We start from the raw sequence: 14,492 nt of genomic DNA, 5'->3' as shown, positions 1-14,492 counted from the left end.
GGAGAGGCTGAGGGAGCTGGGCTTGTTTAGGCTGGAGAAGAGGAGGCTTAGAGCTGAGCTCAGCACTCTCTAGAACTACCTGAAGGGCAGTTCCAGCCAGGTGGGGATTGGGCTCTTCTCCCAGGCATCAGCAATAGGACAAGGGGCCATGGGCTTCAACTCTGCCAGGGGAAATTGAGGCTGGAGTTTAGAAAGCAATTCTGTGCAGAGAGAGTGGTCAGGCATTGGAATGGCTGCCCAGGGAGGTGCTGGACTCACCAGCCCTGGAGGGTTTTAAACTGAGATTGGCCATGGCACTTAGTGCCATGATCTAGTGAATGGACTGGAGTTGGACCAAGGGTTGGACTGGATGATCTCTGAGGGCTTTTCCAACCCAGTCCATTCTGTGATTTCAATGATCTGCTGTTCAGTTCTGCAACTCTGCCTTAGTTCTGCCAAATATTCAGTATTTGAATCGCAGCTGCAACTGAAAAATAAAGACACCAAATCTGAACTGACTTGAAAAAATATTTGGTAGACCCAGTGTCCTGGTTCTGTTAAAAAACAAGTTTCTCTTTTAGTGAATTTGCCTGTCAGCGAAAGCTTCATATGAGCTGCATTTTCCTGGAGAACGAGACACATGTTTTGGTGAACATAGCAATGGAATGTGAAGTTATTGATCAGCATGGATGGACATCTCGCCAGAGGGGCAACGAGAAACAGGTGACTAAGAAACTGACCAACTGTGTATAACATCCCATTCACCTGATACCTCAAATAAAAGTGGGAGATCATGAGGATCTCGTCCCCTTTCCTTATGGCGACATTAGCAGAGGACCTTGCGAGTCGTCCCTGCGAACTGAGGCCAGTGACAGACTGAATCCAGCTCCGGTTGGCTGCAGAGTCCAGTCCAGGACTTCGGGTGCCGGCTCTGCAGTTGCCGGGACTTTCAAGATTGGTTTTGTATATTTTGTATTATTTTTTCTATTCTTATTAGTAGCATCAGTAAAACATTTTTAATTTTCCCAGCTCTCTTCTCTCTGTCCTTCTTTCCCTCCCGATCGCCTGTGCTGAGTGGGAAGGGGGAGAGGGAGGGGAAAAGGGGGGCAGGGGGGGAGGAGAGGAGGTGAACAATACATCTGCCAGGGTTTGATTGTCACCCCGCAATCTAAACCCTCCACACCCAGCCAACACTCCACCCAGATCATTACAAAACTGATCCTATTTTCACAGCTTTTCCCATACACTTCCATTACTAAAAGGATGCAAAATAAATCTGGACATTTTTCCAGTGCTTAGACTGACATATGATGGAAATGCGACCACCTTATCAATACGGGGAAACTTCCACAGGCCCTTCATGTTCACAGTCCATTTATTTTCCACCCATGTTTTGGCTGCACACGTGTGCTCTGTTCACTGCACATATTCCCACGGGCTCCGAGCCAGGACCAGCGTGAAGAGGTGAGCACAAACATGGGGCACTGGATCGGATTGTTTGACGGCTCTCCAAGGCTTTTTACACAGTCCAGGAGATGCAGACATATTTATATAAACAGCCTAAAAAACAGGCCACGTAATCAGTTTTTCCTGGGTTTTTCACTAAAACGCAGCTCACTAAATCACAAGTACAAATGGTGACTTGTATTGCCAAAGCAGCTCATTAAAGAATTTCAGATCAGGAAACAGAATAACAGAATTGATTTTATGATGTATTTAGTAAAGAGAGCAAGAAACCAAGAGGTTTAAGCGATTTTACAGTGCAAAACACACAGGTTTTTTTTGTAATTGAGATTGCTATATTTTTGTCAGCTTGGTTGGCTGCTTTCAGTATATCAGATTTTACTAAACTAATTTTATAAAAATCTGTGAAACACTATAATCACCTGAACTTGCAAACAAATAACTTGTTTCCTAGTACACAGGCCATGGAACAAGCTTCGCTGGTTGTCAAAACATAAAAAAAGGTATACAGAGAGCACTGCCAGAAACATTAAATATTCTGCTGACATTCAGTTCTTTCCACTGTATGTAGCTGCTGTAGGAAAATATATATATATATATATATATATATATGTTTTTCAATTAAAACCCAGTGGTGTTGAATGTGTATGGCCAGCACTCAGAAGCCAGGTCAGTCACTGAGGTGACAGTGGTGGGGAAGTTACTGTAGCAGCACCCAGGAAAGCTTTCAGCATATGAAATGGCATAAACCACATGGGTTTTTTATTGAAAACAATAGTTTTTCAAGTCTCACTCAGAGAAACAATCAGCTTGAAAAGCATAGGGAAAGGCAGCACAGATATACGAACTGACAATGACCTAGAGATATTCAGTACATCAGGGCATCTGAAGCAAAGAGCAGAAACACCACTTGGTTGCGTTCCACCGCAAAGACAAATCCTCCTGGCAGGACAGGAAGGTGGAACAATTCCAAACCTTTATTCCAGTTTTTCTCAGCCTACACCTCACACATGGAGATCAAACTCCATACCTCACATCTTGTAATGGACTCGCTGCTGCACGAGAAGCTTCTCCCTCGAGCCCTGGGCGATGTGCTGCCATCCCCACCAACGGAACACGCACAGTTTCCGTATCATGAACGTTTCAGAGGTAAGAAACTAAGACGACGTGCGCACAAAGTGCCAGCAACGCTTTCCTGAGTTACAGGGCGAGCTAAAATACGGCCACATTTATTTGGACATAAGCCTTTATCTGGAACTCCTCACTAGAAGTTATATGGTCCTTATATCTATATATAGATGAAGAAACAATGGCTCTTGCTGCTCTGGAGCATTTGCTGTAAGGAGTGCTGTAAGCACTCAAAATCCCCCACAGAGATACGTACGTATGAGAAAGCACCATAAGCACTCACAGGATGTGAATGAGGAATTAGAGAGACGCACTGATTATGCATCCAGAACCTGAAAGCTTCTTTATTTCAGCTTCATAAGCCAGATGATGGTGAACTAGGGGGTCTTTTAATTTCTTAACTTAATCACGGGAATTCTGGAAGGACAGCGCTTAGGTGAACAACATTTCAGGCACTTTATCAAGTGTGTGCTTCTGTTCTTGCTGGCTCCGCAGCATTTGAGTCAATAGGGCTGACACTACCCATGATGATCTGGGGTATGTTATGGTAAAGGGTTCACTTCCAGTTATTGTGCTCAGCAGTGAGTTGATGGGCCAGTCCTCAAATATATGCCCAAAAGAACTACAGAAACCACTAAAAGCTTGTGGGTCAAACTACAACCAACCAAAAATATTAAAGAAACAAAACCAAAACCAAACAACCCCAAAGACCACAAAATAACAACCAAAAACCCAAACAAACCACACCGCAAAAAGACAGTTTTTCCTCATAACTGGAAGCAATATTTTCAGTGAATTCAGAGGTGTTGTTGGTCTCTTCATACGCTTTTTGCTTAATTCTTGATTAATTCTTGGTGATTTGACAATAGTATCACATATTCCGTATTTTTCTTATGACACCTAGATAATGTTTTGCTCTGTGCTCTCAGTCAGCTTCTTATAGTGGAAATGGTTCTTTCTAGAGTATTTTGCACCATTGTAAGTAGTAAGATATTGCTATCTGTCCTAATGTGTGGATTAGTAATGTCGGTTCACTAAGAGTATTTACGTATTCATGCACAAATTTGTTTCTTTAAACTAATCCCTCTCTCCAAGAAGCAATATATTAAAAAATCAAACCCAAAACCAATCAGCTTTCAAGAAAAAAGTTACACATGTATTTCCATGAACTTTTCTCAAAGCTAAGCTCAAACGTTCAAATGAAAATGAAAACAATTAAGGTCCTGATGGATTGCATACACCAACTGCAGACACATTAGTAGGCCAGGTTGTTAGGAGCCTTATGTCCAAAGGATATTTGCAGACAAAGACCATAAAAGTCTTTGACAGCTCTGCCTTGTGCAAAGTGACAGTAAAAAACCTCAATAAGCACTGCATCAACTGAGGAAAGCAGCATTGCTGTGCCTGCAGGGACAGGTGCTTCAAGGGGCCGGAATGAAACACGAAACTCTCCAGCCAGTGCAGTTTGGGCGTATCTGCTGCAACACGCGCTGGTGCTATAGGAGCTCAGCTCCTCCTACAGCATCTGAACCACGGCAGGAGTTTTGCTGATAGAACCACAGACCCTGTTGGCTCAGAGCATTTTAGAGGAGCCAGGTGAACTCGAGTCTTAATACCGAAGTAAATTCAGCAACACTTACCTATTTGTACTTGTTCTGGCTGGCTCAACGATACAAATGCTGATGTGTCATCGATCCACGAAACCTGAATGTTACCTAGAAAAGGCAAAAGAAATTATGATGACTATGCTCAGAAATGCAGCATTTCCTAAAGACACATGGAATCCAGAATCCCAGAATGTCAGGGATTGGAAGGGACCTGGAAAGCTCATCCAGTGCAATGCCCCCATGGAGCAGGAACACCCAGATGAGGTTACACAGGAAGGTGTCCAGGCGGGTTGCAATGTCTGCACAGAAGGAGACTCCACAACCTCCCTGGGCAGCCTGGGCCAGGCTCTGACACCCTCACCAGGAAGAAGCTTCTCCTCCTGTGTTCCAGTTTGCACCCATTGCCCCTTGTCCTGTCACTGGTTGTCACCAGAAGAGCCTGGCTCCATCCTCCTGACACTCCCCCTTTCCATATTGATCCCCAGGAATGAGTCCCCCCTCAGTCTCCTCTTGTCCAGCTCCAGAGCCCCAGCTCCCTCAGCCTTTCCTCACACGGGAGATGCTCCACTCCCTTCAGCATCTTGGTGGTTGCGCTGGACTCTCTCCAGCAGTTCCCTGTCCTGCTGGAACTGAGGGGCCACAACTGGACACAATATTCCAGGTCCCTTTCCCCTGCGCTGCTCTCTAACAGGTCACAGTGTGCACAAGCTCCAGTTCCCGCTCACTGCCCCTTTCCCAGTCCAAACACCCACGACTGGATTGCAGTGGAGTTGGGCTGGGGGAGGACAGGGATGATCGTTCACACAAGTGGAGACCTCCAGTTACCGCAGCGCTCCGCATCTTCAAACTCTGGCTTGTTTGTATCTCACTATACCCCATTGCCCGGCTATGCAATGAAAACTTCATTTGAGTAAATCTGAGAACAATGCACAAAATCAGGAAGCTCACTTGGAAGTTTTGACAATGGAACAGTAGCTGGAAATAAGTTTCTCCATTCATCAAGCAGTTGGGCCATTTTCTCTGTGAATGGCTAAAAATGTCCCATTAGCGCTAAAAGAGCCCATCATGGAGCAAAAGCAGAGGAAAGGATTCCTGTTCAGACACAAGGTCTTGTTATAGCCCCAAATCCTTTCACATCACCTGTAGTCATCTAAGTGCTCTACTGTTTGCACAATTCGGATATTGAAAATGGGTGCAATTTTTTTTCAGGCAGAGCAGGAAATCAAGTTATGGATAATATCACACCGCCACTTAACCTGCAGACGTTACAAGGCTGAAAACAATGATGCAAAATGGCTTAAAATGTATTTTCTTTTCAGATGTTTAATTTATTTCAATCTAATTTAGCCTACAGGTTACAAAGTTATAGCAATCTCTTCCTGAAATCCAGCTAGGTAAGCAAATTTTCTAATTATAAAAAAGAAAAGCCTAGTTAGATTTATTTTACATGCTATACATTTGAGTAGCCAGCTATTTAGGACTAAGTGATAATAATTTTGATCATTGGCAAAACCATAATTAATTCAGCGTGGTTTCTGACATAGTTAAATAATTCCATATCTACCCTGAACAGAGCAAAAATTAGATCAGAAAGAAAAATTCTCCTGAACAAGTTGTGCCCTTAGCGTAAAACCTCGAGGATCAGCAACGGACTCCAATGTCCTGGAGGAGATCAGCTACTATTCAATGGCCTTCAGTGCCCGTATTTTCACTAAGTACCAATTCAAAATAAACAATAAAAATCCAACCTATTGATGGCACATCATTTCAGTATCATGTACTTATTTATTGCTGCAGAAAAGCTGCTGCACTCTGAATGACTTTGATATTTTAAGTAATTGAGGGTTTCAATACCTGCCAACATATGCTGCCTTTATACTCAGATTTATACATTTCAAACATATAATTTTAAGGACAAGGCAAACATTAAATAGTGGACACTGAGCTGCAATCTGAAGAGAACTGCAACAAATGCTCCGATGCAATTCTACATGCTTAAAAGATACTCTTCTCAGTCTACATCACATTTCAATACTATTAAGAAATAAGAATTTAAGAGAGACAAGATTTATAAATTAGCTCATTCAGCAATATTGCTAAATATTGTGCATTTCAAAAGCATGGTGAAAGGGCAATAAAGCTTTGAAAAGCAAATGCATCTGTGCTTGAAGTGCAATATGTAGCAATCAACACAGCTGCGCGCCAGCTCTCTGTAGGCCAATCCAAATCAACCGTATACTGCAAGAAAATAGATTATCAGCTCTAGAGAAATAAAGCAGAAGATTTCTCTCTCTGTACTTGTAGAACAGATGAAATGGCTCCAGTACTTTGAAGGACACCAGCCCAGCCGGTCTGACCCCGCGTCGATTTGCTGCTGGCAAACAACGGCCCTTCCGGCAAAAAGGGCAACGCCAAGCCAAGAATTATCAAGAGCAACCAAATATCTTCGCCCAAATAGGAGCAGATGAAAATCTGCTCTGTTGCTTCCGAGAGGAAGGTGCAAAGTAACATGTTTTTTTTCTATAAATAAATTTGAAAACCCTCTCTATATAAACACAAACATGCAAACATTAAAATCCACAGGATAAAATGATACAGATGGATCACGTCAGTCAAACGGGTTTTCCTTCAGTTTTGATATCACAGCATCCAAAGGGATGGAAAGGCTTCTGTATAAGAGACGAAGTAAAGCAGGACTCAGCCTTCACAAGAAAATTCTAAGGAAGACGCCCATACATGTCTAAGTGGAAAATACGAGAACAGGAATTACATGAAAGACATACAGAGGGGTTTCACTATTTTATTATAAAACAGCTAAGGGGCATCTAATAAAGCATAAAGATGTTTTCAAACCAAAAGAATTTTTCACATAGTACTTAATTGCTGCAGATGACAAGGATGTATATGGGATGACGAATTCTCTGAGGCTGGTTTACAGAAAGAATCGGAAGGCTCCAAATAAGAGATGCAAGAATGGGCTCCAGCTCCCGCATCCCTGCAAGCACCAGGAAAGCTGCTTTGCTTTGCCTCTCTTCTTATACATTTCCTAAACAACTGTTAGTGACAATTAAACACTTAGGACAGGTATTAGGACTATATGGACCTTCACATCACCAAAAAAGTTTATTAATGTATTCTGCTTTCTTACAATTAAAAAAAAACGGCCACATTGACACCATGATAGAATTGCTGACAGTTTTGGGACACTGACTGCATCAGACAACAGAAATAGTTGAAGCTTTTGGTCTACGAGCAAGGGTTGAAGCACATATTAGTATTAAACACAAACAGCATTTTCCTGGTGAATAAGTGAGAAGGGTTAACAGAGTTTCCACCTTTCTGGCCGGAAACCAGGGTGCACAGAAAGCAACAACAGCCAAAAGCAACATTGGCATGAGAAGGAGGAGGAAAGGCCAGAAATGGGCAGAGAAAAATAGGATAATCTCTTTTTTTAAATGAAAAAAACCCAAAGGCCCTCCCCAAAAAAATCAACACTCAACACTCACACATCTATACGAACATGAGTTCAGAACACTTAATATACATACTGTGAGCTAGAAGCTTTGCTTAAAATAGATAGTTCACCCATAAAAGGGACATTTTTCAAGCTCTACATTCTTTTTCTTTAAGCAAAGTGAGTTTGCAGTTTGTTTTAAGCAAACAGTGAGTTTGCAGTACAGCAGGTCACAGGAACAGATGTCACCGTGTATGGAACTTGTAAAGGAGTCTCAAAAATGTAATTAAGAGTCACTTAAAATTCACCTGTACAGTAGCTTGGACTACAAGAGCAAGATTTAAATACACAAAGGACTGGTTAAGCTTTAGAAGTAGTTTATACATCTTCAGGATCACTACGAATCCACGAACCACATCAGCGTTCAACTCCCTGTGAAAGACTCTCACAAAACACAACATGTAGGTGTAATTGCACTTGGAAAAATTTTAACTAGTAGTTTTTATACTACTTTGATAGCCCAAAAACATTAATTGAAGTGAAGGCTATAAACAAAAACTGTATTCCAGCAAATATTATTTGAATACCTTTATTTGGTCATGCTCATGTGAAATACAAACTATGAAAATATAAGAATTTAAATAAAGTATTTTAAGAGACTACACAGCACTGCAAGGACTTGTGTGGTGAAACCACATTCACCCATGAGACGAGAAAAAACTCCCACAGGAACATGTGTCCCCTGGTGCGGCTGCAGGACAGGCAGACATGGGAATCACGGACACCCCGTCTGGAGCAGCAAATGTCCAGTGGGTCCCAGTCCGCACTGCAGCCCCTTCAGCTGTTCCACCGATTCCATTAGAATCACAGAACCCCAGAGTGTCAGGGGTTGGAAGGGACCTGGAAAGCTCATCCAGTGCAATCCCCCATGGAGCAGGAACACCCAGATGAGGTTACACAGGAAGGTGTCCAGGCGGGTTGCAATGTCTGCACAGAAGGAGACTCCACAACCTCCCTGGGCAGCCTGGGCCAGGCTCTGCCACCCTCACCGGGAACAAGTTTCTTCTCATCTTTCAGTGGAACCTCCTGTGTTCCAGTTTGCACCCATTGCCCCTTGTCCTGTCACTGGTTGTCACCAGAAGAGCCTGGCTCCATCCTCCTGACACTCCCCCTTTCCATATTGATCCCCAGGAATGAGTCCCCCCTCAGTCTCCTCTTGTCCAGCTCCAGAGCCCCAGCTCCCTCAGCCTTTCCTCACACGGGAGATGCTCCACTCCCTGCAGCATCTTGGTGGCTGCGCTGGACTCTCTCCAGCAGTTCCGTGTCCTGCTGGAACTGAGGGGCCACAACTGGACACAATATTCCAGGTGTGGTCTCCCCAGGGCAGAGCAGAGGGGCAGGAGAACCTCTCTGACCTACTGACCACCCCCTTCTAATCCACCCCAGGTACCATTGGCTTCCTGGCCACAAGGGCCCAGTGCTGGCTCATGGTCACCCTGCTGTCCCCAGGACCCCCAGGTCCCTTTCCCCTACGCTGCTCTCCAACAGGTCGTTTCCCGACTTATACTGGAACCTGGAAAGAAGCTTCATGGAAGATTACAACTCTGCTTCAATTCATACTACGCTAAACAAATTCCAAATAATTTTTCTATTAAGTCATATTGATGTGGCTATTCAATTGAACAATTGATTTTAAATTCTGATAAAAGCTTAATTTAAAAACATTTTTTGTTTAACTGGTGTAATAAATCAGGATAATTTGTGTCTGTTACTGCCCAGGCTTTGGGCAAATCACTGAAGCTCACGTTGTGCCACACTCTGACTCTGTCCAGCTACAACTGAAAAAGCACGAGTACTCCTGGAATTTTGGAAAGAGCAATCTGCAGTTTGTTTAGAGATATCATAGCAATAAGACCTAAAACAAAATAGATATCAAGTCCTACCCAAATACCAGGAGTTTGTAAATCGAGATATGAAGATACTCCACTCTGAGATCTGGGGAAGTGAGCGAAAGGGCAATTTCAGCCTGGAACAGTATTTTGCGATGTGTAGGTGTGACCCCTGGCGGCAGCGACCTGGGCTTGTGTTCCACACCAACGCTGACCGGCAGGAGTTGGTAAGATAGGAAAAATTATACAGCTGAGTCTAGAGGCGTGCTGAAACAACATCCAAACTGTGTTGTTTCTTGCCCCATAACAGCAAATCTCGAAGAGATCCCAGTTGGGAACATTAAATCCTATCCAGCATTACACTGGCATCACGCTGCAGGACAGATCACAACGTCAGAAGGAACCGAGTGCATTTTATACAGGTCCGGAGACCCGGCACAGACTAACGAGCCACGAGAGAAGGGCAGCATCATTCTGTAAACAGCGCGGTGACCCAGAGCATGCACAGACTCAACAGACTGAGCACATCGAGGAATATCCAGCCTTTTCCTGGTGGTTAAAGGTCCTTACGGGTACCAGAGCAGTTACTTCTGTGGAGGCTGAGTTCAGGTTTGCCCTGAATCCGTTTCCCACACTACAGATTCAGACTTAAGTCATTAAGTGTGGTACATAGCAAGCAAAAGAACAAGACGAAACAGCCTCAAGTTGTGCTTGGGGAGGTTTAGATTGGATATTAGCAACATTTTTTTCTCTGAAAGGGTTATTAAGCATTGGAACAGGCTCAGTGGTGGAGTCACCATCCCTGGGGGTGTTTAGCAGATGTATAGATGAGGTTCTTAGGGCCAGGGGTCAGAGGTGGGCCTGGCACTGTCAGGTTAACAGTTGGCCTTGATGATCTCAAAGGCCTTTTCCAACCCAAACAATTCTCTGATTCTACTACTTTGAAACAACCACAGTGTGCTGATCAAGTACCAGCTCCAATATCTCTTCATTTCCTTGTCTCTGAAAGGTCCATTTTTAAGAGTCCCAACTAGTCATTCATCTGCTTAAAAACACATATAAAAATACACGGAGTTTCTACAGTGATTATACTCCAATTGACAAAATTGCTATTGGGTTTTGAGTAAGACTGGGGGCAGGAAAATTACAGTGCCAAGCAGAACATTTTTAGGAATAGGGAAATTACAAATTCAGTCATACATGCTGTGCTTAATGCTACCAAGATTAATGTAAAGAAATTATTTTATCCTTTTTAAATGAGAAAGCAATCCTCCCCAATAAACACTTGGTAAAAGGAGTCCTCTTTTTTTTTTAAGCAATTAAATAAAGCAATTATTACAGAATCTGAGGAAGGCAAGATGCATAAATGTCTACGATATGTAACATTTAATAAGCTACTTTTAATTATTGTTAGTATTGCGAGCAAATATTTCTGGAAAATAATGCAAAAAATATAGAAAAATTATTTTAAATTACTTGCAAGCCCAAAAGATCTCTTCTGAAGCACCACCGTACCCAGCAATGAAAAACGAAGCCACAATAAAAATCTTGGGAACAGCATCCAACACAGGGATGTATGAAAGCTCGTTCTAGTTCTGCTTTAGGGATTAGGGATGCAAAGCGTAACTGCTGTTTGCTGCTGCAGGGGTCAGGTCTCGGGACATCCCTGTCAGCTCATCGGGATCTCATGTCCTTCCCTTAAATACTAACACTCAGTAGAGGAACAACAGGGCTACTCGCCTGCAGTTATTAGATGACTTTTTTTGGTTTCTTCTGACTTGGATGGTGTTCACAATCTCAAAATCAAATTGCCCGTTTTCAAGCTTGCTTGCTGAACCTCCTATTAATGAGCGCCTGGCGTTAAGCGGACTGCAGGAGGAAGCTTATTCCTAAAACCCTGACCTGCCTTTCACACGAACCACCTATAGAAACTCTCACCTCCTCCCAGGAGGGGCTGGAAATGAAACGATCAAAGGCCCACGATATTCAACAAGCACCACATACAAAGATTCCTGAAGAGCAGCCAGTAAGGGCTGCAACACATCATTACAAACAACATCCAGAGGACACCATTCAAAAATAACTGAAGGCGATTAATCACTACCTGTACTGGAGTAAATTTGCATCCAAAGACTAAACATAACAAGCAAAACCAGCAGTACTTGCTAATGACAAATTTGGAAAAAAAACAAACCCAAAACCAAACATATAAGGCAGGATAGACTATATCACTCACCAAAGGCACTGAAAAGCTGGTAAAGGTCACTAGTCTTCCACTCTTTGGGGAAAGTAACATGAAGAACATGATCTCGTTTCGGCTGCACTGCGGAACAAAAATAAGAGTCACTCCTGGTATCTTTAGAATATCTAAGATGGTCACGTAGGGTTGTTTTTCTAGTAAGAAAAGAGGCCAAGATCTATATCAGGCACCAAGGAAATGTACCTGCAGTTATGCACGAAGCAGACACAGTAAATCCTACTGGCTCTGCAGGAACCCGAAACAGCATCACATGCAGTGGGAACTGCCCACAAACCCAGACCTTCATATCCTTGTGCCAAGATCAAGTACAGAACTAAAAACCTCTTCATTCTCCAGCTTGAGCTTGAAAAAATTCTTAACAATAATTAAATGTGACCATTTTTCTGTAAATAAAAACGTACTGTGAAACAATGACCAATTCAGTTTTCAGATAACATTCGGTACAAGCTAGAATGTACACACTGACAGACTTTTCTTTTTAAATTAAAAACTATGTCAAAAAATAGCATAGAAAGGCCAACATGTAAAGAAGAAGTGCAAGAGAAGTCTTTGGTGTACGCTGGAAGTTATTTGGAGTTTTGTGAATCAGAGAGAGAATCCAAGTCACAAATGCCGGACACGGTGAGGGTGCAGCAGGAATTATCCCTGTCCGCCTGCCCCGTGACACATCCCACCCGCACATCTGCTCCTGGGCACCATCAGAGGCAGGAGAGCAACAGGAGCGACTTTTGCCTTCCCCAGGAAAGATCATTTGTACATAAGAAATCACAATATACACGTGACTGAAATTCCTTTCACTGGACACAAGAGCTTTTTAGAACCCATGAATTCCTACTATATTTTTAAAAGAAGCAAGTGGAATACTTTATTTTGTGGTGCAAAGATACTGAAATATTTCTCATACTCATATGAAACTATTAGCAAGTCATTAAGTGAGCCTCTCCACAGGTATCTGCAGAGATTTCTGGGTTTATGCATGACACATTGCAGTATCTCCCCTTGTCTTTGTATGTCTGATGTTAGACAGAGGCTGAACCATTCAGATGGAGTATTCCACTTAGTTAAAGTAACTCAAGGATTAACTACACACAGCTTTCTATGATCAGATCTTAACGTGACCACACAGACGCACTGCCAGGAAGAGCTTTCCTCTTCTGCGGGTACAGAGACATAGGGACTGACTTTCATCTCCATGAATGACCCTCCTGAATTCCTTTGTGATAACACACTTTTCTTGTTTCGATCTCCTTTGCTTCCAGCATTGAAACAGGAGAGTTTTTCAAGGTGGATCTGGTTCATGGAGCACATGTGTCCGAAATCAGACTGTTGACCACTTGCTATCTCTGACTTTCCGGGGTACTTGACCCCATCACACAAGGCAAACCTGTTGGGGTCTTTGCCACATTTGGTTAAGTTGCAATTTTACACTGTTTACTTGTGGATTGCTAATTTCATAAATATGGCTAAGCATTAGCAATTACTACAATTCAGTTACCACTAGTAATTGCAGTAAGCGGCAGTGTCTCAGCCTGCTATGTGCTTTAGAGGAGAAAGCACATTTGTTTCTAGGTGTAAATCTGTTCCACAAATAAGTCTTCATTTTTGCATAAACTTGAGAGCTGCAGCTTTCAACAGCTACTGTGCTTCCTGAATAGACAGATTTTTATGTGCTTTGGTTTTAAGCCTCTCCATCCCTGCCCAAAGGATTAATGGAATTTTTATTCCCAAATAATATTTTAACATCTTGCGTAAACTCAACAGAACACAACAGTTCCACAGAGGCCTCTAGAGCTCCAGTTCCTAACCAAAACATGTCAGGAAAATAGGACAGATTTCCAAATGCTCTGTCTTCTTCCAAGGAAGAGACTGCAGCAATTATATTCAAATACAAAAAGGGAAAAAAAAATCTCCACAGAAGCACCAATATGCCCGTACCAACAGTAAAAGAAGACAGAAATAATACAGTTGTAACCCAGCATCTCAGAAGCGAAATACTGAATGTTTCATGAAATCAGAGGAAAATAAGTTTCGCAAGTTTTGGGTTGAGTTACTACTTGTTCTGCTTTGCATAAAGAACCTGGTTTTTCAGTTGAAAAAAGCAAAAGACCAGGACATGACCTTGTGTTAAGTTGCAACATGGTGTCTAATTAATTGGTCACCAGAACCCAAGCAGCTTGGAAAGAGGTAAATTTTTCATCTGTCTGATCATATCGGCTGAAATAAAATTGAAATTAGAGACAGGTATGCAGGAATGCAGCCTTTTCCAGATAAAACTGTTCACTGAAGGTGTCAGGACAGCCAGTCTCCAGCCAATCGTGATGTCCTTGTATGTGCTTTTTTGCGGAAAACAAGCCAGGTTAGCATGTGTTTGTAAGAAACTCCCTGTTAACACATCACGGGTTTGCACGAGCACCTGAGCACCGGGGCGGATGGAGACACGAGCAGCAATCCCTTCACCAGCTCACGTGAACTCTTCTTCCTTAAATCTGCTACTTCAAAACCAAAAAGAACACCAAATTTTTTAAGCAACTCTTCTTCAACTCTTGTGAGACTACACAAGTGAACACCCAAAGCCCATGAGCTGGGTTAACAAGATCAATTCTCGCTGCACAGCCTTTTGAGCAGCCAGCAATTCCAAGGTTTATGGATCTGCAATCCAGTAGTGGAGAAGTGTAACAACTCCAGTTCCAGATGTTCTAACAGCTTTTTTC

At 42.7% G+C, this 14,492-nt stretch overlaps 1 protein-coding gene across 2 annotated transcripts in view; it reads right to left on the bottom strand.

Annotated features, from left to right (window-relative positions):
• Window positions 1–14,492, bottom strand: part of PARN (poly(A)-specific ribonuclease) — a 61,432-nt gene that overhangs the window by 21,825 nt on the left and 25,115 nt on the right. Inside the window, exons 20-21 of one of the 2 annotated variants that reach the window (XM_082064767.1) lie at window positions 11,758–11,844; window positions 4,212–4,286 (exon numbers count right to left, since the gene is read on the bottom strand). In XM_082064767.1, coding sequence (XP_081920893.1) covers window positions 4,212–4,286; window positions 11,758–11,844 — 162 coding nt within the window. The remainder of the gene's footprint in view (window positions 1–4,211; window positions 4,287–11,757; window positions 11,845–14,492) is intronic. The other variant, XM_082064768.1, reaches the window with a different exon arrangement.

The sequence above is a fragment of the Streptopelia decaocto genome (genome assembly GCF_964273445.1).
Source record: "Streptopelia decaocto genome assembly, chromosome: 13".
Taxonomy (NCBI): domain Eukaryota; kingdom Metazoa; phylum Chordata; class Aves; order Columbiformes; family Columbidae; genus Streptopelia; species Streptopelia decaocto.
This window is presented reverse-complemented; position numbering and strand designations above follow the sequence as displayed.